At 43.6% G+C, this 24,074-nt stretch overlaps 1 protein-coding gene across 4 annotated transcripts; it reads left to right on the top strand.

The window, feature by feature from the left end:
• Positions 1–345: 345 nt before the first annotated feature.
• Positions 346–23,076, top strand: YTHDF2 (YTH N6-methyladenosine RNA binding protein F2). Of its 4 annotated transcripts, XM_081920651.1 has the most exons (7): positions 346–618; positions 1,000–1,024; positions 2,635–2,714; positions 4,040–4,168; positions 9,166–10,752; positions 19,290–19,322; positions 22,194–23,076. In XM_081920651.1, the coding sequence occupies exons 1-7, from the start codon at positions 592–594 to the stop codon at positions 22,215–22,217; spliced, it is 1,905 nt and encodes a 634-aa protein (XP_081776777.1). In that variant the 5' UTR covers positions 346–591; the 3' UTR covers positions 22,218–23,076. The 4 variants fall into 4 exon arrangements, with proteins under 4 accessions (XP_081776777.1, XP_081776779.1, XP_081776778.1 ...); XM_081920653.1 differs by lacking the exon at positions 4,040–4,168 and having other exon boundaries at positions 348–618; XM_081920652.1 differs by lacking the exon at positions 19,290–19,322 and having other exon boundaries at positions 348–618.
• Positions 23,077–24,074: the final 998 nt, after the last annotated feature.

Below are 24,074 nucleotides of genomic sequence, written 5' to 3'. Positions count from 1 at the left end.
CAATAAATTAACAGCCTCCGCCGTCTTCCTTGGCTGCATTTTTTATACATATTATAAAGCTTACAGCACCTTTCCGGAAGGGGGCGCTAGTGACAACTCTCCCTCCTCCTCCTCCATCGCCCCACCCCTTTCCCAGAGCGGTTCAGCACATTTACCCATCATGCTTTTCTCTGCCCCCGCATCTTCCCCTCTCCCCCCCCCCCCCACCAGCGCGGTCTCTCACCGCGCGCTCCCTTTACCGCGTGACACCCAACCCTCGCCGAGTGCGCGCATGCGTGCGCGCGCGGGGGCGGACCATAGAGAGTGGGGGTTGTTGTGGTAGAGGGACGGGGGCTAGAGCGTCGAGGCGAGAAGCGGGCGGAGCCGCGGGCGGGGCGAGCCAGTCAGAGTCCGCCAGGAAGCCGAGAGCGAGCCGCGCGGTGTGTCTCCTCCTCCTCCTCCTCCTCCTCCTCGCTCCCCGGACAAAGCCGCCGCGGTCTCCGCCACCACTACCGCCCCCGCCCCTTCGCTTCCCCCCCGGGCCCCCCCCTCGCCTCACCGGCGCAGCTCACCTCGGAACGAGGCCGCCGCCAGACGCCGCCGCACGGAGCCATGTCGGCCAGCAGCCTCTTGGAGCAGGTAACCGGGGTGGGGGGTGAAACTGGCTGGCGGCGGCGGGGAGCTGGAGGTGCCGCGCTGGGAAAGGCCCCGGCTTCGGGCCTACCGGGCGGCTGTGGTGGTGGGAGCATAAACGGGCAGCGAGGAGGCCCCGCGCGCCCTCCCTCCTCTCCTCGCGTCGCTCCCGTTTCAAACGAACCCCCGCCGTCAAGCAGGGCCCGGCCTTCCTCCCGCCGAAGCCTCCCCGAGTCAGGCGGAGAGGCCTAGGTCTTGCTCTCCGGCTCTTCCCTTCCTTCGCGTCTCCGTCGGACTCGGAGTTCGGGTTCCTCCTCTTTTTGCCTCATCACCTTATGTTTCCCTTTCTTTCTCTTTTTCTCCTCGCCGCCGCCGCCGCCGCTGCAGAGACCTAAGGGCCAAGGCACCAAAGGTGAGTTGAGGGACCAGCCGCCGTGGCGGGACCGGGAGAGATCCATGAGGGGTGGCCGGGGAGGTGGTGTTTTCCTTTTTTTTGGGTGGGGGGGGAGTGTGGGTGGGGGGAAGGTAGCGCGTTTTCCGTTCATGGAGGATAAGGGAGGGACGCCTCCCGTCCCATTTTTCGATCGGACCTCTTGTTTCCTGAAAGGCATGCAGGTGAGGCGAGTTCCTGCCGTGCCGCCGTCTCTCCAGGAAACCGTAGCGTGGGTTGCCGCATGGGCAACACACATACGTATCCGTGTGACTTTTGAGAAATAAAATGAAACAGAACGTGGCAGGGAGGAATGCAGCGTGTTTTCCCGTAAGCAATGATGCCCCCTTGGGGGGAAGAAACTGGAGGAAGTCGTCATTGCCTTACGGTTTAAAACTTCGTTCTAGTTATATGTGTGTGTGTGTGTGTGGTGTAAGGGAATCCCAAATTAGTTGATTGAGATGAGAGTGACGAGTTATCCCTGGTTAAGAGGGAAAGTGTGACGTATTTAATAGGCTCTTTAATTCGGCAGAGCAAGGAGCTGGGTGCTTGGAAATTAACGTTTTGAGCTAATTGCAGAAGTGAGTCATAGTTAAGAGGGTGCAGTGCACATTAAAAGGTGGCAGTGGCCAGTTTATGTTAGTGGACTGAGGGGGTATTGCATGTTCCCATTTTCTCTAGGCTTCACCCACCCTCAAAGCAAAACCAAAAAACAACAACACACAAACACAACAAGTTTTAATAAAAAGATAATGTATGGCTTACTGCTGGGGTAGTAATTGTGGTGCCATCCGGATGTTGTTGGACCCTAATTCTCCAGCATGCATGGGCAGTGGTCAGGTATGATGGGAGTTGTAGTCTAGCAACATCTGGAAACTGCCCCATTGGTTATCCTTGGATTGCAATATGAAGATAACAGCTCAGAAAAGGGCCCTTTGACAGCTTTTTCAGGAGGAGATCCTTTAAGCAAAATTGGTGGCAGTGAATAACTGGAGATTGGTGGTTTGCCTGAATATTCAGGCTACAGGAGAAGGAATGGACTCATTAAGTTTCTACAGATCTTTTAAGGTGAACATAAAGGAGAGAAGCTTTAAAAGGCCATATAAATGAGAATAGTTTGTAATGTTAAAAAAAGTTAAGGGGATCATTTCATGGGTTCCAGTTGCAGAACAAAATTCTGCCAAAGCCTGTACCTGTGTTTCTCCCTGCCTCACTTTGAAATGCTTGTGCGTATGAGATGGGCTGCTCGAAGGGGAAAGTTCCTATTAATGAAGTTGCTCCTTAACTAAGTTTAAATGTAAAGCTAAAAGATGCTTTTTGTGGCTCATGTAGCTGTAAACAGTGTAAAGAGAGTTCAGTTGTGTGTTTGATAATGGCAGCATATACAGGGAGTAATTTGCCCTTTAGTTCCCCAACCTTGACAGTGGAAGGGGACAGAATTGAAACAGAAGGAAAATTGACATATTTCATTTTCTATGTGCAGATATAGGGATCAGGTGGCAAGACTTTCTAGGTCACAGGGTGTGGTTTTTAGACAAGATAGAATAAACTATATTGGTATTGAATAATGCTTGTTATACATTTGTTTTTAGTGCAAAATGGATCGGTGCATCAGAAAGATGGATTAAATGATGATGATATTGAACCTTATTTGAGTCCTCAGGCCAGACCGGTAAGTGATAGAAAACGTACCTATTTGTTTAATGGGTGGGGTGCATTATTAGTAATTGTTTCCTTTTCTGCTATCTAGCTTTCAGGATGCCTTTTGGGCTTGACATTGTACAGTTAACTAACGGCTGACTGAATTGGCAATGCTATATAGATACTCATATGTAACTTATATGGAAATATGCAGTGCACTGTGCTGGAAGCATGTGGTAACAACTGAGTGTTAGCTGAACAATGCTTATAAATGTTGCAAACCTAGCATTAAGTAAATATTCCCCCCCCCCAACTCCTCACCCAGTTCTCCTTAACATGGGACCCGGTGCAAACGTCTTTCAGCTTCCTAAAGGAAGTGTAGACTACATATAAACTTCTATCTCTGTTTTTATCTGTATAAATTGTTTAAGCCTCTTTAGTGGACCAAGGCCACAATCCTCAGCACACTTACATCCTAAATTCTGTGCTTGAAATTCTGCAATTAGCTAAACTGTAAAAGTGCCATTGATTTCACTGGGACTTGCTTTGAAGTAAATGTGCTTAGACTTGTAGAATAAATCAGAGTACAGAATGACTTAGTTCTAGGAGATTTCATTTAGAACACTTACCTTTTTGATCTTCACCAGCAGTTTAATTGTGTGTGAAAGGAGGGGTGCTTCTACTTTTGTTAGATTCAGTCTTCTGATTTAGATGAGAGCTAAAAGTTTCATTTTGACTACTTAAAGACAGCCGTTATTCTCCCTACTTCTGGAAGGTGTTTAGGTTCACACTGTGGCTGGGATCTGCTGGGAGAGAATTCCATCATTGTCCAATAATACATTACCGCATGCCATAGTGTATTCTAGTGCACATTTAGCACGATCACGTAGACATATCTAGTCAGTCTTTGAGTTTGTGACAGGATTAAAGTAGCCTCAAGCTGTTCAGTGCTTCCTGGATACATGAGTATCTTGAATTGTTCCCAGAAGACCATTGCCTCTTGAATCATGTTTTAAGGTGTTCCCAATCACTGATGTGTCAAGACTAGCTGTAGGCAGGTAAAAACATTGCAGTAGCATTCAAAAAATATTGCAAAAACATTCAAAGTTGCAAAGGCACAACAGGTGACTTTCAATTCTGAATTGATAAGAAGGGGCAGTTGCCTTTTCTGCTGATAACTTTGTGAAAAGTGTTCATGCCACTGAAGCTACAGCTGTATGAACAGATATAAGAACATTCCATGCATGTAAACCTGAGGAACCCAGGGCAGACCATCCCCCATACATGCTGGATGTTCCTATTTTCCTGCAATCAAAGGTCTGCTACTCATCATTACCTCACTTTTATTGGCTTCAGCTCCAGTTGGCTTGTCTGCATCCCGTTCCCCACTTACCCTGGATATCAAGTAAACTGACTACAGGACCTTGGTCGGATGAAAAGAAAAGAGCTGGGTGTTACCAGCGTACTTATGACACCTCATGCCAGGTCTTCACTTGATCTTGCTTAGTGGCCTTATGTTATATATACATGTTAAATAGTAGAGGGTGGAATCCTGTGGTGCCTGGAAGTTTACAGGGAGCTGGGTGGTTCATAGTGCTTCAGGAATTCCCTGCCAGGAATGAATGGAAATTTTTGAGTAATTGTGTAAATATCTTACAGGCCTTGTAGTAGTGATAGCAAAACCATGTGATCTGTTCTTCCAGAGCACAGTATGTTGCAATTACTTATTTGTGCCATGGTGAAAAATAATTAGATTTGGGGGCTCAAAAACAGTTTTCCTACTGGACATGATTGAACATTAGAGTGGCCGTCCCAGAAAACAGTCATCTGGATGCATCTAAAGTGATAGGAAAATGGATCTATTTGGCAGCCTGTGACAACTGGCTGGAGTTATCTAGGGTGCTTTCAAGCAGAGCAGAGTCCTGGACAGTCTTAAATCTCATTTGATTTTGCTTAACGCTGATCCCTTCTACCCTGATCATTGCCCAGTGTTTTGTTAATAAAAAAAATGTGCACATGGGTGTTACTTGCGCCTGGGTTCCTATCATCACACCCCTCACAACTGGTAGACGATGCCAACAAAAAGTCAATCAAGATGAGAGGAAGCCCCTAGATGCCAACTTTTAAACTCCAAATTAAAGCATTGCTTTATTTGTGAAGTAGATGTCAACCTAATATTGGTAGGCTTGAGATAACTATGTCTTTGGATGTAGGGAACCTTGGTTTTACCACTTCATTAACTGGGCCTTGGTTGTTACATTATAATCCTTAGTCTTCGCCTTGGAAAGTTTGCATTGCTAGATATGGAATGTCATCTTTGTACTCTTCAGCTCTTCAATTTCTTAAGTAGTAGGTCTTCTGTAAACAAGAGAGATTTTGTTAAGTAGTGGGTGATTATTGTGGTCAGTTTTGCATTTGGGGCAGTTCAATGACAGTTCACTATCAAGATCAGGAGTAGGCAACCTAAGGTCCGTGGGCCGGATGCGGCTCAATCGCCTTCTCAATCTGGCCCACAGACGGTGCAGGAGTCAGCATGTTTTTACATGAGTAGAATGTGTCCTTTTATTTAAAATGCATCTCTGGGTTATTTGGTGGGCCTGCCTGCCTGGTGTTTCTACATGAGTAGAATGCATCTCTGGGGCATAGGAATTCGGCTGAAAAAGGTTGCTGACCCCTGATCAAGATCAATGAGGGGTTTTTATGTGCCTACCCCCGCCCCTGGTTCTGCAATAAATTTGGGTGTGGGTGAACTGGACCAGTGTCAGTGTTTTGTGAAGTGGAGCACATCCAGCATACAGTGAGCCCAGTGCTATCAGTTTACATCCTTAATCTTTAGGTGGTGGTGGAACATATTCTTGATTAACTTCAATTAAGATTTAAAAATTCATGGTTTTTGTGTGCAGCAGTATGCTCAGTTATGCCATTAATGCCTGTTTATTTGCTGGCATTAAAAGGAAGAGTTCTGACAGGCTTGAGAGATATGTTTACACTGTTAAAGCAGTTGGTCCTTGGGGGAGCTGTTTGGTTCCTGGAGTACATCTCAAATGCATAGCCTCAAAAGAGCTTACAGAAGTAACATTTTGCAATGATTATTTAATGTGATGCCATGCTGGCAACTGATATTTCAAGTTAATGACAGAGACTTGCAGGTCACAAGTTCATCCTTTGAAAGGCTTAGGGCTGCGCCCAAAGTTAGCGCTAATCAAAATTGATCCATTGAAGTTAATGTGCATAACTTAACTTATGTCCACAAATTTCAATGGGTCTTCTCTGAGTTGAACTTAGTTGGATACAACCCTTAGTTTCAAATTTTCACACTCTCAGCATGTCAGATTCTTCCTTTTCTCACTCTTTGATCAGTTCAGTTATCTGAAAGAAACCACAGTTGATTTTCCTGCTTCTACGGTGACTGTGTTATGTCCTATTTGAAACTGGCGGGTAGGGAAGCCCAAACTGGACATGAGAATCACCATGAGTGCTCTCAAAAGAAGCAGACATGCTTGTTGTCTGCCGCCCCTCCCCGCCTCACTTCTTGATGATATTTTTAAAAAACTTTAACAATGTGGAGTGATATGACATAATCAGTTGCTACTCCTGCCACACATCACACCTGTGATACAAAGTTTTGTAGTGGGTAAACTGAACATTATCATGCCATATGTATTGAGTTGTGTCCAGCTGAACTTTACTAAGAGCAGGCCCACCAAATTTAACAAACTGAACTTCATCATGGTTATTATTTTCAATGGGTCCAGTCTGAGTAGTACTGGCATTGGATACAAGCCATTATCCTTAAGCATTAGGGAGTTGTGGGTTTGTGACAGCCATGATTTGCCTTTAATGTTATGTTTTGGTCTAAGTCACCACTTAAATGCAATGTAGGTTCCTGAAGCAGAGAGAGGTTGAATTTGCCAACTTTTCATTCTTTTAGTAGCAGCAGTTATGGTACAGATATTATAGCATTGGCCATTGATGAGCATACATCACAGAATTATTGTGAATGAATGAGAACTTTCTTGCTTACAGTACAGGTATGGGCGACCTGTGTCTCTCCAGATGCTATTGGACTCCTGTCAGCCCCAGCCAGCATGATTGGGAAGCTGTTGTAGCTGAACAAAATCTGGAGGGTCATAGGTTTCCTATCTGTGCTATAGTACCTTTGCAACCTAATCCTATGCCAGTCTAAAGGTTAGTGCTGTGAGCGGAAGATTGCACTTCAGTGATCTACAATGCAGCTGCACAAGGCGGAGATGCCACTTACTTTTTGAACTGCTCATAACTTAATATTATTTCTAGAAACCATAAGGTTGTATGTGCAGAACTGCATATGTTCTTCCGCTGTGCACATGGTGCTAAAGAGGCAGTCGGGTATTAATAATTTTAGCAGGTGTGGTCTCCTTGCTTGGCATAAATCAGGCAGTTCTTTCCACCACCTGCAAAGTTTCTTCTCACACATTCAGAAGTGTATGATCCCCTTGCCCTCCATCACAGCTTGTATTCTATTTGAAGCCAATAAATATAAGTTGCAGCATTCATGGCACATCCTCTGCAAGGTGTCTGTGTCTTTCATGGATAGGGGGATGAAGTACAAGTACTACCTTACTGTTGACAAAGAAGGCATCTTTGCTGCGGCCTCTGGAAACTGTTCGTTGGCTTATGAAGCATAGCCATAGCCCTTTTCCCAATGTATCTGAATGTTTTTACTTACATTAGTTGAATCTATCCTATGCTTCCTGCAGGGAGCTTCTCCCTGGTCTCCAAAAGCCCTTTGGGCAACTCACCAGTTGCTGCAGAGTGTTGGGCTGGCTCCCAGGTGTAGAGTGACACTGTAAGGTGTTCCCTTGAGCTGGGTGTCCTGTGCCCAGTCTTATAATCTACTCAGACTACACAGCAAAACACATGAAGAGGGTCTTGGTTTAAATGGCTTTGAAATCTGAGACTTGTCAAATACAAAACTACTCATTCTTGTAGGTCCAGAGACAAAAGATTTTATCCTTTCATAGCTTGTTGCTGTTCTAACCTTATGTGGGTCTGCTGAACAAGTAACATGGGCTGAGAGATGTTTAAATGAGAACACTTTATCAAGAAGGAATGTTTCTGCTGCTGTGGGGTCGACAACTTATATTGTAGCTGAATGATCAAATAACTTTCACCTATGATCTTGCATTCTAGAACAAGATGAAGCTTTAGGCAAATTAATTAGTATCTCAACCTAGTCTGCCTCACTACTTTGGGCTTCTTGATGGAAGATCAAGAGACATACAAAAATTCATGGGTGCTGTCCAACAGCTGTGCACATCTTATTATGGCTTGTACAGGGGGAACTCTAAATGTGCCCACTAACTGGAGCGTGGGTTTTGTCTACATTTCTTTAAATCTTATACTTACTGGTAGATCATAGAAAATGCATGATCCCTTCTTATTTGTAGAGTGGGGCTCAATGTAAGGTTAATTCTTAGTTATTGGCAGAGACTCTGGGTATAAACCCCAGAAACAACTTAATAACTTCAAATAATAAACACATAATTAAAAACTATTCTGAACTTTATTTGGATTTTTAAATTTGAAATTGTAGTGAATTTTCAATCCACACTCAAGTGTAAAGAACACAGTTAAAATACAACCTGGTCAGAACTCTTTATCAGTGGTAAAATACAGTGATCTTGATAATGTCTTGGGCTAAAGTCCTTAATGTGCTAGTGCTTTGTGAAGCACCAACCAGATACTTTCAAATGTTTGAGCCACTTTGGATCTTAATGTTTTCTGAGCCCAAAGGCATGTAAGTTTAAACTGCACCAAATTATTTAGAAAGAAAAAAAGAATTGCAAGAACTGAGTCCTCCCTTCACTTTTTCATTTTTGTTTGAAGTATTTACGTGTATAAATTTTGTTAAATATATAAATTTTGATTGTAATAAGACCTCCAAGTGCCTTTGTAAGGAAATATTAAGTCTTACCAGCCTGGTAACCACGTAATAGTCATCATTTGAAACCTGTTATTTGCTTTCTGTTCTTCACTGGTATCAATATGCCAACAACCTTTGATTGTATCAATGGTGTCTACTGCACTTATCAATTTACTTAGCCTTAATTGTGATTACTTTTAGTACAGTAATCTTAGTTTATATCCTGCTAACCCACAATATAGGTCAGAAGTGCAAACACCACATGTGCTAGACAAGTGGGCACATTTTGGAATATCTTTGTGGTTTAGGGTAAAATGCAGAATGATTCAATTTTCACTGATACTTTAAAACCAATATGTAGCTTATTTTTAATTTTATTATTTCATTTGTCAGTTGTTTTGTACAATAAAAAGTCTCAAAGCAACTTGACGAAAGTGTTCAGTGTTAGCTACAGGTTTCAGTAAATAGGCTTGCCTTGAAAGTTCAATGTGGGGGAAAGGTCTGTGGAAAGCATATATTGTTTCATGCTGCAATGTGCTATTCATTTAACTGTTCAGTTCTTGCTTTTCTCTTCCAGAACAACGCGTACACTGCAATGTCTGATTCCTATATGCCGAATTACTACAGTCCATCCATTGGATTCTCCTACTCTTTGGGTGAAGCTGCTTGGTCTACAGGGGGTGATCCACCAATGCCCTACTTAACATCTTATGGACAGATAAGCAATGGAGAACCTCACTTTCTCCCAGATGCCATGTTCGGACAGCCAGGGGCCCTTGGCAGCACACCATTTCTTGGACAGCATGGCTTTAACTTTTTTCCAAGTGGAATTGACTTCTCAGCTTGGGGCAATAACAGTTCTCAGGGGCAATCAACTCAGAGTTCTGGATATAGTAGCAACTATGCTTATGCACCAAGCTCATTGGGTGGAGCCATGATTGATGGACAGTCTGCTTTTGCTAGTGAGACCCTGAATAAGGCACCTGGCATGAATACCATTGACCAAGGGATGGCAGCTTTGAAGCTAGGCAGCACTGATGTAGCAAGCAACGTCCCAAAAGTTGTTGGCTCTGCTGTTGGCAGTGGGTCTATTGCCAGCAATATTGTAGCTTCCAATAGCTTGCCTCCAGCTACCATTGCTCCTCCAAAGCCAGCATCCTGGGCTGATATTGCCAGCAAACCTGCAAAACAGCAACCCAAGTTGAAGACCAAGAATGGCATTGCAGGGACAAGTCTTCCACCACCTCCCATAAAACATAACATGGATATTGGAACTTGGGATAACAAAGGGCCAGTGACAAAAAATGCTTCCCAGGCTTTAGTTCAGAATATTGGTCAACCACCAACCCAAATATCTCCCCAACCGATGGGTCAGCAAATGAGTAACAGCCCTCCAGCTGTGCAGCCTTCCGCTGGACAACAGCCACAACCCCTGCCACCTCCACCACCCCAACCAACTCAGCTGCCAGTGCAGCAACAGGCAGCTCAGCCTGCCCGCTGGGTTGCACCTCGTAACCGTGGCAATGGGTTTGGCCAGAATGGAGTGGATGGTAGTGCAGTTGGACAGTCTCAGGCCACTTCTGGTTCTGCCCCTTCGGAGCCACACCCAGTCTTGGAGAAGTTGAGGTCCATCAACAACTATAACCCTAAGGATTTTGACTGGAACCCGAAACATGGTCGGGTTTTCATTATCAAGAGTTACTCTGAGGATGATATCCACCGTTCCATTAAATATAACATCTGGTGCAGTACAGAGCATGGTAATAAGAGACTGGATGCTGCTTACCGCTCCATGAATGGAAAAGGTCCTGTTTACTTACTTTTCAGTGTCAATGGCAGTGGTCATTTCTGCGGAGTTGCAGAAATGAAATCTGCTGTGGACTACAACACATGCGCAGGCGTGTGGTCCCAGGACAAATGGAAGGGACGCTTTGATGTCCGGTGGATTTTTGTGAAGGACGTTCCCAACAGCCAACTGCGGCACATTCGCCTAGAGAACAATGAGAATAAACCAGTGACCAACTCCAGGGACACTCAGGAGGTTCCTCTGGAAAAGGCTAAGCAGGTGCTGAAAATCATTGCTACTTACAAGCACACCACTTCCATCTTTGATGACTTCTCACACTATGAGAAACGCCAAGAGGAGGAGGAAAATGTGAAAAAGGTAACTTGCCAAACTGCCAGGATTTAGTAGGGAGTAGAAACAAAGGGGAAGAATTAGGTGTGATTATATGACCATGGCCTCCTCCTCCTTATAAGTGAGTTTGAAGGGGGTGTCATTGCTCTGTAAACATTTATTGAGAAGCTTGTGTAGCACAAAAATACATTATATTGGAATACTGTTAGCAAACTTCAAATAGGCCTCTTTCCACTGACACAGTGAAAGGGCTAGATGAGGCTTCTTGCAGTCTTATTCATGTGTGACTTTAACGAAGATCAAATTGTTGAGCTTCAGTGAAAAGTATGACTGCATTTTTGTTTTTGGCCAAAACATTTAATATGATTTCCCCATTTTGTACTTGCAGTTTGTTTGTATTCCTATATCTATGGTCTTTTGACTAGAGCAATAAAATTAACTTGACATCTCTAAAAGATATGCTGAGGAAAGTGTTGCTTCTTGGTGAGAAGATGCTAATAAATGGGAAGCAGAAACATAGGGCAAGATCCAAACACCTACTTTGGGCATGTCCAAGGCATTGAGAACATCTGGTGGAATACTTGACTTCTGAATAGGAGGCCCTTATTTCATATCAAACTGCTTATGAAACTTCACTGTTTTGAAAAAGCCATGTCATATGACATGAGGATTGTCTTTTGAGGAACACAAGTCCATACCTCCGTTGGGCATCGGAAGCCAGTTGCATTAGTTTTCTTATGTAGGTCTTTGAAAGATACTTTATATACATCAGGAATGGGGAATCTCTGGCCCTCCAGATGTTGCTGGACTCCAGCTCTCATAATCTTTGTCTATTGGCTGAGCCAGCTGGGGCTGATGGGTAGTCCAACAACATTTGGAGGGCTGCAGGTGCCCAATTCCTGGTACAGAGTAAGGATGAAATCCAGTGCTGCTGTTCTGCTTGCAACCCTGGGTTGGAGGACTGAAGGGGAAATAAAAGATTTTCCTCCCTATCTCCTTTGCTGGATCAGAAACACGTGGGATGACAGCATTAACACTAAAACAAATCCTGTGACATCTCAAAGACTAACACATTTATTATGGCCTAAACGCTTCACAAGATAGACTCCCTTCAACAGATGCATGTATGGACTAGAATAATTCCAAATGTATGCCACTGTAAACCAGCATAAGTGTTTGCTTCCCCTTTTGGTATACATAAGTGCAGGTTTTCTGGCACTGATGATGAAGAAATGGTTGTAACCTACCCTAGGACCTCATGGTGAAGGGCAGGTAATAAATTGAATGAGTAATAATAGGGCACACGTTCTTTAAAAAGTGTTGCATGGGAAAGGTTAATGTGCACAACCACCTATGGGTCTCAGGTTACTTTGCGAACCTGGAAGGGTGTTGTTTTTTTAAAGACTGAAATACGACCTCCATCATTTTTACAACAGTGGCTTATGAGCCACCTATGTTGTAAAAATGCAATGAGCAAGGAAGCAAAACTAAGTGGGCAAAATAGACCTTGGAGGTGCTTATGTTTATGGTTTGTAGAACTTCAAAGAAGGTGCAGGAAGGAAGAATGGCAGAGTAGTACAAGTATATTAATTCTTTCAAGTCCAGTGGGTACTTGATGGTTTCAGGCACTCCTTTTAAAAATTGAAGTACTTTTGTTAAAATTCAGCTTATGTATTAACAGCAATGCAGACAATGTTAAAAGCTGATACGCTGCTGGAAAAGCATGCTTTTAAGTTAAAAGCTCCATGAGTTGCCTTTTGTTCCTCCTTGGAGTTAGATCAGTGGACCCTCAAATAGACAAATAAAAACAGTATTATTTTGTCCTTAGTATTGTCTAAGCAAAGTGATTTTTTTTTAAAAGTATGTACATTTGTTTTATATAAGACTGCCACAGTCTGAAAAGTACATTAAAAGTGGTTTGGTTTGTAATAGTTCAGTGTTTAGCATATCAGTTTTGGATGTGTCCTCCATGTTATGAGAATCTGACCCTAGCCATGAATAGGCAGAAACTCTTTAAGTGGGAGCTGACTTTTACTTTTAATGGAATGTAGTAATGGTTTTAAGAAGAAGTGGTGCATGTCATCCTCTGTAGCCTGTTCTGTTGGCTTCTGGAGAAGAACTTCCCCATCTAAGTTGTCCACGCAGCTGTAAAGTGGCATAAGGCTTATTGGTCCACTACCATTTGTAACAGAGGTCGTTTTTCAAAGAGCTTGTTGTCTTGACAGTTGGCAGGAAGATGGTAAGAGATTCTCCATCCCTGCTCTTTGAAAGATCAACACTTCAATTTGCCTGATGTGTAACTTTTTAAAGCTACAGTTAATTTCATTGGTTGGGGACCCACCTAATACTGTAACTCCTCAAGTGCTACTTTGACATGGTAATATTGGGAAAACTTGTATTTTCAAGGGGCTTTAGATTTATAACAGTATTCTGTGAAACTGTAGCACCCTAACAGCAGTCAGAATGTAGGGATACAGTCAAACCTCTGTTCCCAAACTCCTCCATTGTTGGACGTTTTGGCTCCCAAACGCTGAAAACCCATAAGTAAGTGTTCCAGTTTTTGAAGTTTTTCGGAAGCCGAACGACCAACACTGCTTCTGCTTGAGTGCAAGAAGCTCTTGCAGCCAATCAGAAGCCGTGCCTCAGTTGTCAAATGTTTCAGAAGCTGAACGGGCTTACGGAATGGATTATGTTCTACAACCGAATTTTGACTGTACACTCTTAAACCCAGGCAAGAGCAGCTGTTTTTTGTATTCTCATGAACCACTTGTTGTTCCAAGCAGTGTTGGGGGGCGGAGGTATATTTTGCTACACAACCAACTTCTTTATGAGTGATCAGGTTCTATAATAAAGCACCACCTGGCAGCAAGTGTGAAACATTTTTATGAGTTCCTTGCAGTCTTGCATATCTGAGACATCATATGTAAAACCAATAGAAAGCAGTAATGAGTGGAACATCTCTTAAAATATAGTTTCAGAAGTCATGGTGAGAGACGCTCTTAATGTTTTACCACATCCTTATGAAAATGTTCTCAGGATGGATAAAATTGGATCATAGGAACCTGGGAAGCTGCAAGTTAGAACATTTGTCTACTTCGCCTGCAGCTCTCCAGGGTCTCAGGCAGATGGTCTTCCCCATAACCTGCAACATGATCCTTTAACTGGAGGTGTCAGACATTGAGCCTAGGACCTGCTGCATGCAAAGCATGTTCTGCACTACTGAACTGTGGACACGTGCAATATCAGGATCATGGGCTGCCAGTTGGCCATCTCTGCCTAACATGACCTACTTGGAAGTAAATCTCAGTGAAATTGGTAAGCTTTTAATGTGCCACAGTGCTCCATTGTTGATAGAAAACATTTGTTCATCTTTTTTAGAGCTCTGGACTATGTAAGCAAAGTACATACTGTACATACTGTTTAGAGCTTTAAGAATTTGCCTAAAGATTTGCATTCTGCAATGGCATTTTTTGTTTTTGGCTGTCCAGAGTTCTCTCTGCATATCTCAGAGCAATGTTTCTCAAACTTAGTTCTTCAGCTGTTTTTGGACTACAACTCCCATCAGGAAGTTGTGGTCAAGGATGATGGGAGTTGTAGTCCAGCAACACCTGGAGGCCCAAGTTAGAGAAACACTGTGAGGGTGAGAAGCCCAGAGGAGTGGGCATAATCACTTGGAGACTCGCACACCTCTGATAGCCTCAGCAGCTATTTAGGCAAGCATTTTTTCCTTAGAGAGTTACAGTGGTACCCCGCAAGACGAACGCCTCGCGAGACGAAAAACTCGCAAAACGAAAGGTTTTTTCGTTTTCGAGTTGCCTCGCAAGACGAATTTCCCTATGGGCTTGCTTCGCAAAACGAAGCTTGCCCCGGGGACAGCGGGTCTTCTCTTTTGAAGCAAGGGGCGGCGGGGAGATCGCTTCTCCCCACCGCCCCTTGCTTCAAAAGAGGTCCGGGGGCAGCTCTTCCCGCTGCCCCCGGACCTCTTTTGAAGCAAGCGGCTGCGGGGAGATCGCTTCTCTCCGCAGCCGCTTGCTTCAAAAGAGATCCCGGACCTCTTTTGAAGCAAGCGGCTGCGGGGAGATCGCGTCTCTTCGCAGCCGCTTGCTTCAAAAGAGATCCCGGACCTCTTTTGAAGCAAGCGGCTGCAGGGAGATCGCGTCTCTCCGCAGCCGCTTGCTTCAAAAGAGATCCCAGACACCTGCCCCAGCCGCTGGGCTTCGTAGCGCTGCTGCGAAGCCGGGCGGGGGGGCGGGAACACCTGCCCCAGCCACCCCGCTTCGGAACGCTGCTCCGAAGCGGGGTGGGGGGGCGGGAACACCTGCCCCAGCCGCCGGGCTTCGTAGCGCTGCTGCGAAGCCGGGCGGGGGGCGGGAACACCTGCCCCAGCCACCCCGCTTCGGAACGCTGCTCCGAAGCGGGGTGGGGGGGCGTGAACACCTGCCCCAGCCGCCGGGCTTCGTAGCGCTGCTGCGAAGCCGGGCGGGGGGGCGGGAACACCTGCCCCAGCCACCCCGCTTCGGAACGCTGCTCCGAAGCGGGGTGGGGGGGCGGGAACACCTGCCCCAGCCGCCGGGCTTCGTAGCGCTGCTGCGAAGCCGGGCGGGGGGGCGGGAACACCTGCCCCAGCCACCCCGCTTCGGAACGCTGCTCCGAAGCAGGGGGGGGCGGGAACACCTGCCCCAGCCGCCGGGCTTCGTAGCGCTGCTGCGAAGCCCGCGCCCCCCAGCCTTCAGAAGAGGTCCGGGGACAGACTGTCCCCGGACCTGGTCTGAAGGCGGTTTCCCTAGGAACGCATTAATTGATTTTCAATGCATTCCTATGGGAAACCGTGCATCGCAAGACGAAAAAACCGCAAGATGAAGAGACTTGCGGAACGAATTAATTTCGTCTTGCGAGGCACCACTGTATTTGGAGAATACTCCTTTCAAGAGGCCTGTCTCCCATTCATACTTAAGGAAGAAAGCCTTCTCTGTTCTATGGTTATTGATAGTTATAATCAATAAAATAGCAGGATAAGTAAAAACAAACAAACAACCCCAACCCCACCAAAATGAGTGCTCAGAACTTGATTCAAGCAAGTATAGAAAAACTGTAAATTCCCTGGTCTGGTGATCACTAAGTGAGGAACTATGGACTGTGGAGACCACCTTTCACATAAGGGAGCTCCATTCCTCCAAAAATATCAGAAATGTAAATCACTGAGTAGTCACATTCTATGAATACTATACCTGAGCACTTGGAACTTGGTTGTTGAGCGTTCAGTGACTTACACATTTGCTTTGCTCTGATTCAGAGTGTTCAGATTTGCTCCCTTTTTCTTTTGTGCTGCTCCCAAAGCTAGTGTGTTTAGAAGAGATGATTGATTGTAACAAAAGTGGAGTCAGAGGGGAGCTTGTGGCTTAAAGACACTCCTATACCTCTGTCATTTGAACACTGTTCTTAGTCCTCAAGCCAGTTGCTTTGGCCTCTATTTGGGACTAGATTTAAGGGGCTTGAACTTTGCCCTTGAGTCAGAGCCATAGCCAAGCTAGACTTGCTGTTCCTTCTTGCAGCAGGATGGTTTGAACAGTAAGCAGGCAAACTATATTTCAGAATCCTGTGATGAAGCCTGGTTTGCAGCATTAGGGTTCAGAAAGCTCTTCACTACTTTTCCTGATTTTGCCACTACTTAAATTTCAGTTGGGGTAATAACACTAGCAAGTACCTCAATCTCCTTATCAGATCCCCTTAGAATATTCTCTGTTTTTTGTGTGTACCTAATTCTACAGGCTTGGATTTGAAAGTAAATTTTGGCAAGTTGCTAACAGAGGGCTAGTTGCCTTCATATGGGGGAAAGGCCATAGCTCAGTGACAGAGCATCAACAGGTCCAGCATTTTCAGTTAGGTCTGGGAATGTCTTCTGTCTGAAACCCTGGAGAGCTACTGCATGTCAGGGTAGACAATACTGAAATAGATGAACCAGTGGTTTGACTCAATATCAGGCAATTTCCTATGTTCCTGTGATTGTTTTAAAAACATTTCCTTAAAAACGAGTGAAGATACCGTATTTTTCAGTCTATAAGATGCCCCCATGTATAAGACCCCCCTATTTTTAGCGACTCAATTTAAAGAAAATGAGGGGAGATGGCCCAGAGTTGTTGCTCCTCCCACCCATGCAGCTGTGAGCTCCCCCCCCCCACGTTTCTCACGCGCAGTGGCATCAGGGGAAGTTGCGTTCCTGCCAGCCGGTGGGCAGGCACACAGCTTCTCCCCCCCCCCCACGCAGCTGCGGGCAGGAAATGCTCCCTAGATTGTTTCCTGCTCACTGTGGCATTGGGGGAAGTTGTGCTCCCGCTTCTATCCCCCCCGCCATTCTACTATCTGTGTATTGGATGACCCCAGTTTTTAAACATGATTTTTGAGTCAAAAAACCTTGTCTAATACACGGAAAAACATGGTAAGAGAAATATGAGCATGATGGCCACGGTGCAGAATTTCACAGATGGAAATAACTTAAGAGAGCCAGCATGAGGTAGTGGTTAGAGTAGGCTGCAGGGGAGACCCGCCTTGAAACTTACTGGATGGCCTTGGGGCAGTTGCTTTCTCTTAGCTTTTCCTTCCACTGTCTGGTGCGCTCCAGATGTTGCACTCCATTTCCCAGTGCCTCTGAACATTTGCCCATGCTGGCTGGGGCTGATAGGAGCTGGGTAATTTTGGCTTACCCTAATCCAACACAGAAGATTATTTGTGAGGATAAAATAGAGTAACCTATATCCATGTTCATTGAGTAGGATACAAATGCAGAAAATATCATTTACCTATTTTGTAAGAGTCCTGCAGCTCTGTTGGCACAATGCAACCTCTTCTTCCTCTCCTGTTCCTTCCAGTCCCCTGTTCACCCTCAAAATCAGTGCTGGAGATTTTGGGGACCTTCCAGAGCATTTTTATGGGGCACATGTGTGAAGGAGAGAAAAGGAAAATGCTATTGCACCAGTGGAACTCAATTGGCGCAGCATTGACGCAACCTTCAGTTCCTTATAGGTCTTTCTCCTTACCTCCCCACCCCTGCCATTAACTCAGTGCCCAAAGCATAGTCAGTATTTGTACAATACGTAATTAAAATAGTTTGTGAGACACTATTCATTCTAACTTCTGATAGGACTTCAAAGTGTATTAATGCTACCAATTCTTAAAAGCATCTCTAAATAGCACCTCATGTCTGTCACGTTTTTGCTTCCTGAAATAAAGTTGCAAAAAGTTTCCTTACTCTGTTGTTTCTGAAAGGTTGTTTTGAAGCTATCTTACTAGGATTTGTTAAGAAGCATCACTGCCATTTTAGTTAGGAGTTTGGTGTAATGTACTCAGTCAGGGTTGGAAGCCTCATGCCCGGGGACTGAATGTGGCCCTCCAGGCTTATCTGGTTGGCCCTTGATGCTTTCTCTTTGGCTACTCCCCTCTTCAACCTGCCCCCCCAACTTGTGCTGCTTCATGCCTTCCTTGGGTGTCTGTGGCTGGCATGTGTTGTTGAACTTTGATAATGTCTCTTTCTTGCCTGGACAGTGGATGTAGAGATGAGCATGTGGGATAAACACGTGGCCATATAAAAACCTCTGGCTTTTCCCTGGCAAGAATGTAGCCTACTACACAAGCAGAAAAGTCACATCCACTGTGCTGCCTCCTTTTGCCTCTAGTTCCTTCCTTGTGCCATGCATGCAGCCCTTGAAAAGATCTATGAAAGAATGTGGCTATCAGATTTTTCCCATCCCTGTTCCGCATTATGATAACTGCCATGCCATTAGCTCACAATGCATTCCCTTGGGTACAAAGTTGTATTTGCAAAAGTGGAAAGCACTTCTTTTGAAGGCAAATCAAAGCTGCTTGTGAGGGTTTGTCCCATCAAACACTTTAGCATATGTCATGGGTTGGTGAAGTTGACGAAATCTTGAGGGCTGTCTTGAAAAACACTTCTGCTTGCTTGAGCAAATGTGTTTTGGACACAAGCCATTGGCTATTAAGCAATTTGCAAAACATTAGTTTGGCTGATGGGGCTGTGTCTCAAGTTCTCATGTTCCCTATTCCTCTTGCACACTCAGATTTCCTGATTCAAAGTGAAGGAGGGCACCTCTGCTTTGTGTAACCATAGTATAGTTCTAGTTCTTGTTTGGAGGCAAAACAGAGGTTGCACAAATCAGTTTGTTCAGTTTTGGATATGCTGACACACCGTGGTTTGCTGGAAGTGGGGAGTGAATTGGAACATAGAAGAGGAGAAACATGCAACGTGAAAGCATGATTCCAGTGACCTAAGCATAGTTGAATTTTTACATAGAACAAGCTGAAGAGTGTAGCTATTGGGACAAGATGGCTAACGAGAATTTTACATACATTTACATACAACATCTTAGTTGGGCCCCTAGTCCATTGCTTTGTTTGCATTGATAGTGTACATACGTTCTTCTTCCAGAAGAGAGAACTTTCATATGCATAAGGCATCAGGTTTGGGAATATGACAGATGATTTGCCCCCAGCATTTGTTTTCAAGGCTATTATCAGTGCAATGAAAGCTAATAGCATTAATTGCTTTCTAGGTGCTGTACAACGATGACTTCATTCAAATTATGGTAAATCTATATAATTTGTATGGTGATAAATCTATCAGAAGCTAAATTCTTATATAGTATTTGAAATGCTGTGTTAGATAGCTAATGCATTATAGAAGTTTCAGATTGGCTTCGGTGTTTATAGTAACTACACTCAATTTGTAGAAAACACATGGTTGTGGGAATCAAGCAGTAGAGGGCATCACCTCCAGGACTTAAACTAGATAGGCAGAGCTTGGCCACAGATCTTGAATTCTGGATTACAGCTAGGTTGCAGTAATCCCGTGGTTTGTGTTCAATGCTTGTCCTACTCGAAGTATACCCACTGAAGTTAATGGATATTACTTGCTTAGTTTCATTAATTTAAATGGGTCTCCTCTGAGTGGGACTTACTTGGATACAACGTAGAGTGTTGTGATGTTTCCCTTGAAGACTCTGGATACCTTTTTATATAGGACCACTTTTCCGTACCATGTTTTAACACAGTCCCAAACTAGGTTACCATGAATTAAACAATTAAAAAATGTAATGCATGAAACTGCAGAAAATTTTTAATAAAGCGGTTAAAACAAAAACACACTTTCAGTAAAATCCCTAACACCTGGTAGAATAAAACATTTTCATTTGTCTCTGAAACAAGATTAAGAAAGAATGTTGTTGGGCTCTCAGGCAAGATTGATTAATTAAAATTAGCAAAAAGAAAAAACAGTTTATGGTTATTATTGTTGTTACTGTTTTTAACCTCCTTCCACAAATTTTCCAGTATATTAAATGTGAAAAAAGCAAACATCATTTAAATCAAGCTTCCGGTTGATTCACCTTCATACATTTCCTAAACTATGGCACAAATCTCTCAACTAAATTATGTTAACTTGCAACTAGCTAAATTATTACACTTTTAGTCTTAAAACCAGGCGTTGCATCTTCGCCACACTGTATACCCTCTAAAGCAGTCTTTTTCTGGTGTCCTGGTGTTCTTCAGATATTTTGGACCACAACTCCCATAATCCCTGACCTGCTGGCTGGAGTTGATAAAAGTTGGAGTTCAAAACATCTGGATGGCACCAGGTTGGGGAAGGCTGCAGCAGGGTGTTGTGGGATAGAATTAGATCAGAAATGTCTACATGCAGGATGTTCTAAAGGAAACATTCTGGAATAGTATACCTGATACGATTTCCAAAACAAAAGACAACACTGGATAAATTATGGAAGGATATCTTACTCAGTTGCAGCTGTGATCCATTGAGATCAGAAAGGATGTACTTTACCTTACATTTGCTTTTTGCTCTGGAGAAGTAATTTTCTTGCCGATAAGTAAAATTCCAAATTTTGTCCCAAGTCATGTGGTCTTCCCATGTAACCTGTGTCTGCTCTTCTACTTACTCTGTGATAGATAACATCTTGCAGCATTACCTCTTTGGTCATCCTCTTCTGACAGTGTTGAGGGCTGAGTCCTAGATTGTTTTTTCCTGCATTGGGTTGTTCCTGTGTTTCATCAATAGCCTTAAGGGAAAGTGGAATTAATAGCCTTTCCCCATAGATTATAGTCCTGTCTTTCACATTCCTGTTTGACAGCGGAGTAAAAGAGACAATTGGGGTTTCCCTATGGTAATCTGGTTGGCCACAAAGGGAATGACATGGCGGATAAGATAGGCTTATAGTTTGACCCAGCAGAGCTTTTCTTTTCTTACAACTTTGCCAAGACCATCTAGAAAGTTAATGAAAAAATGGGGATTTGAACTGTTGATAGGTTTGAACTATTGAATAGGCTGGCCTATCAAAAGTCTAGCATAGTTCAGCAAAGTGCCCAGGCAAACTTCTGTGATGGAGTACAAACTTAAAGCATCAGTACAATTTCCATTAAGGAGCTTTGCATTCGTATGTAACTTAAAGCTTGTCTCTGCATTCCTTTAGATTTATATGGGAGCAGAGTCTGCACTGTTGGCATCCCTGCCTTGGTATCAAACATGTGATAACCAGCTGACATGATGTTATCAGTAGCCTGAAGGGATCAGTTATGCCTGAATAGTAAAGGGATTTCTTTGCACTCTTTCTGAAGTGCTGCTAGTTAGCAGCTTAGCCTTCATCTTTTAGATGGGATGCATGCTGAGTGTCCTGCAATATATAGGTTCAGACCACATTAACTTTCTGCTTTTAGCGGTTAAATTATAAAATAATCAGGTAAATGGAAGGTGCAGCATGATTACATATAGTTTGTTCACATAAATGGAATGGAATGCAGCTAAATTCTATCCTGACACCTTTTGAGTGGGAGTGTTGTGTTTTCAGTTGCCATCACCTCTGGAGAGCTTTATGCCTTCATAGCTTAGTTTTCAGTTGGTGTGTTGATAGCACACTTTATACCAACTATTGCATTGCCACTTGTTTACTAATTTTTTCACAATGTAAAAGAGGAAGAAGAAACAGAAATTACCACTATCTGGCTATGGGGTAGCAACATTGTGCTCTCCAGGTGTTGTGAATGACAACTTCCATCAGTACTAGCCAGCATGATCAACGGTCAGGGATGACTGGAGTTGTGGTCCACAACATCTAGAGGGAGCCACGTGCCTACCCTGATCTAGTTAAGGTCCAAAAATTTGCTGATTGTTAGAAATATTGGGGTCTCTAGGAGGACGCAGACCCAAGTGAATGTTTTTCATGATACAGACTGGCTTGCTTCAAAAGATGTTTTAGGGATTAAAATGTGCACAAAGCAGGTGCTGTCTGGTATATTTGGAATATGAGGAGGTAGCTCAGCTCAGCTGAATATCCACAGAATGACTCTCATCTTAAGTCATTAACCTATTCAGCAGTGAAAATAATACTATTAAAAGTTTTACAAAACTGCCGTGCCACTAACCACCGCCTTTCTGTCTCTCTCTCCTGCAGGAACGTCAAGGCCGTGTCAAGTAAAATGCTGAGCCCTTCCACAGAGACTGCAGCAGACATGCTGCAACATGGATATCTTTCAGAAAGGACGAAAAACTACACCAGAGAAAATTAGAACTTGTTTCATTGACTTCATACAAACTCTTATAAACTTACAGTTTTAAAAAAAGTATTGGAATTTCACAAGAGACATAGGACTTAAAAACAAAAACAAAAAAAACCCTTCTAGGTAGAGTAGAGGTGAAAACTGTCCCCTTTCTTTTGGCTTTGGTTGTGATTTCAGAGCATACGCTTTGTTTTTTGTCTTTTTACTATGTTGATCGGATTTTAAAGTCCGCAAGTGGCATATGCCTTTTTCTCTAATTTTTAAACCTGCCGCTTCCCTGGTTTCCTGGCCTTCTAAACCTCTCTTCCCTCTGTTTTTTTTGACATTTGCACTTGGAACACCGAGTTGTGACTTTCTTTTGGACATCTACCATGGAAAGTGGAATAAATAACATTTTTTTCCATGGACTGGAAGAGGAATTTTATGAAGAATTTGATTTTTTATGCCTAGAAGATTTGAATGGAATCTGTCGGCAAGGTCGTGTCTGAGGGGTGGTTCATTTTCTCTCAAAGTCAAATACGAAGAGTCCTAAGAAATGTTCTGTTCTTGTGCATTATATGGATTACAGATTAAGTCTGGCTTGATTTGATTTGAAGGCTGAGAACAGTGGTAAAAACTTGTTTGTTTACAGGAACATTAATTTTGGAAGAAAAATATTGTAAACTGTGTAGTGAATGTTTCTTCAGTTTTCTTGTTAAGCCAATGAGGAATGGGCGCTGCCTTTCTTTCACCATTAATCACTTCTCAATAATAAACGTGAGATCCTGTTGAGCATCACTTTTTGGCCCCTTAGTTTTTAGTCCGTAGGCCACTGCTTTAGCGCTTGTGCACAGCAACAAGAAGCTTCAATATGAGGAATAAAAGTGGGTGTGGTGAACTTCAGTGAGGCTTTCCAGCCTCTAGTTCGTTGGCTAGTTCTGGTCTTTCTCTTTTAAGAATTCACTTCTCAGGGAGTTGCTGCCTGACTATTATCTTAACACCAAAGGTGACCCCTACTCTAAAGCAAGTAGCATTTATGAGGTCTCCTTTTACAGGCCAGGTTTTTGTAATTGCAGACCTGCTTTACATCACAGTGGTGGTCTCTTTGATATTGGGGGATGATTTGTTTGGTGGTATGGGGCATTTCTGCCTACGTAAGTGAACTCTTGTTTTCCGGGCGGGGAAAGCTATCCCAAGTTTGAAGCGTTACCTGAATTGCTGAGGTTCATTGTTAGCATATTGCAGCTGGACCAAATTGACAAGTAGAACAATGCTAGGATTAAGTAATACCTGTTTAAGTAAGTTGCAGTAGGGGATGAAGGACAAAGGGACTTGATTAGGATTGAGATGATACAACAGAAATAATGACAAAAGTTCAGGCCAAATACGACCGAGGCTGTAAAATTATGTTGAGAGCTTGTGATTAGTACTAATGTGACCTCTGTAAGCTTTTTGTCTAGACAAACAACATTTCCTCTTTTCCCATTAGTCCAAACTTCTGTTCCATGCAGTCGATTGGCTCAGGTGATATGTCTAAAAGACCCTTCCAACAATATATGCACGACTGTTCATGTAAAAATTTGCAGAAATTTGACCAAGTCAATAGCAATTGAACAGAAATGAACCCACAGGTTATAGACTATTCTGCTCAGAGTGCTATATAAACAGGTCTTAACAATGGGTAATTGAGCTAGAATAAAAGGGGACACTTATCACATGAGACCTTGCAATTGAAGGGCTGCGAGTGGTGGGAGAGAATGTGGCCACCTAGATGTTCAGTTTTCAAAATTAAAGGA

This window comes from Podarcis melisellensis, assembly GCF_964234715.1.
Source record: "Podarcis melisellensis genome assembly, chromosome: 8".
NCBI classification, from domain to species: Eukaryota; Metazoa; Chordata; class Lepidosauria; order Squamata; family Lacertidae; genus Podarcis; species Podarcis melisellensis.
This window is presented reverse-complemented; position numbering and strand designations above follow the sequence as displayed.

What these genes read in the sequence shown, in the direction of transcription:
- YTHDF2 (XM_081920651.1), top strand. Translation starts at nt 592, where the DNA reads ATGTCGGCCAGCAGCCTCTTGGAGCAG. An exon ending in TAAGGGCCAAGGCACCAAAG is followed by an intron (nt 1,025 to 2,634) that starts GTGAGTTGAGGG and finishes ATTTGTTTTTAG; the next exon opens with TGCAAAATGGATCGGTGCAT. An exon ending in AGGAGGAAAATGTGAAAAAG is followed by an intron (nt 10,753 to 19,289) that starts GTAACTTGCCAA and finishes ATTGCTTTCTAG; the next exon opens with GTGCTGTACAACGATGACTT.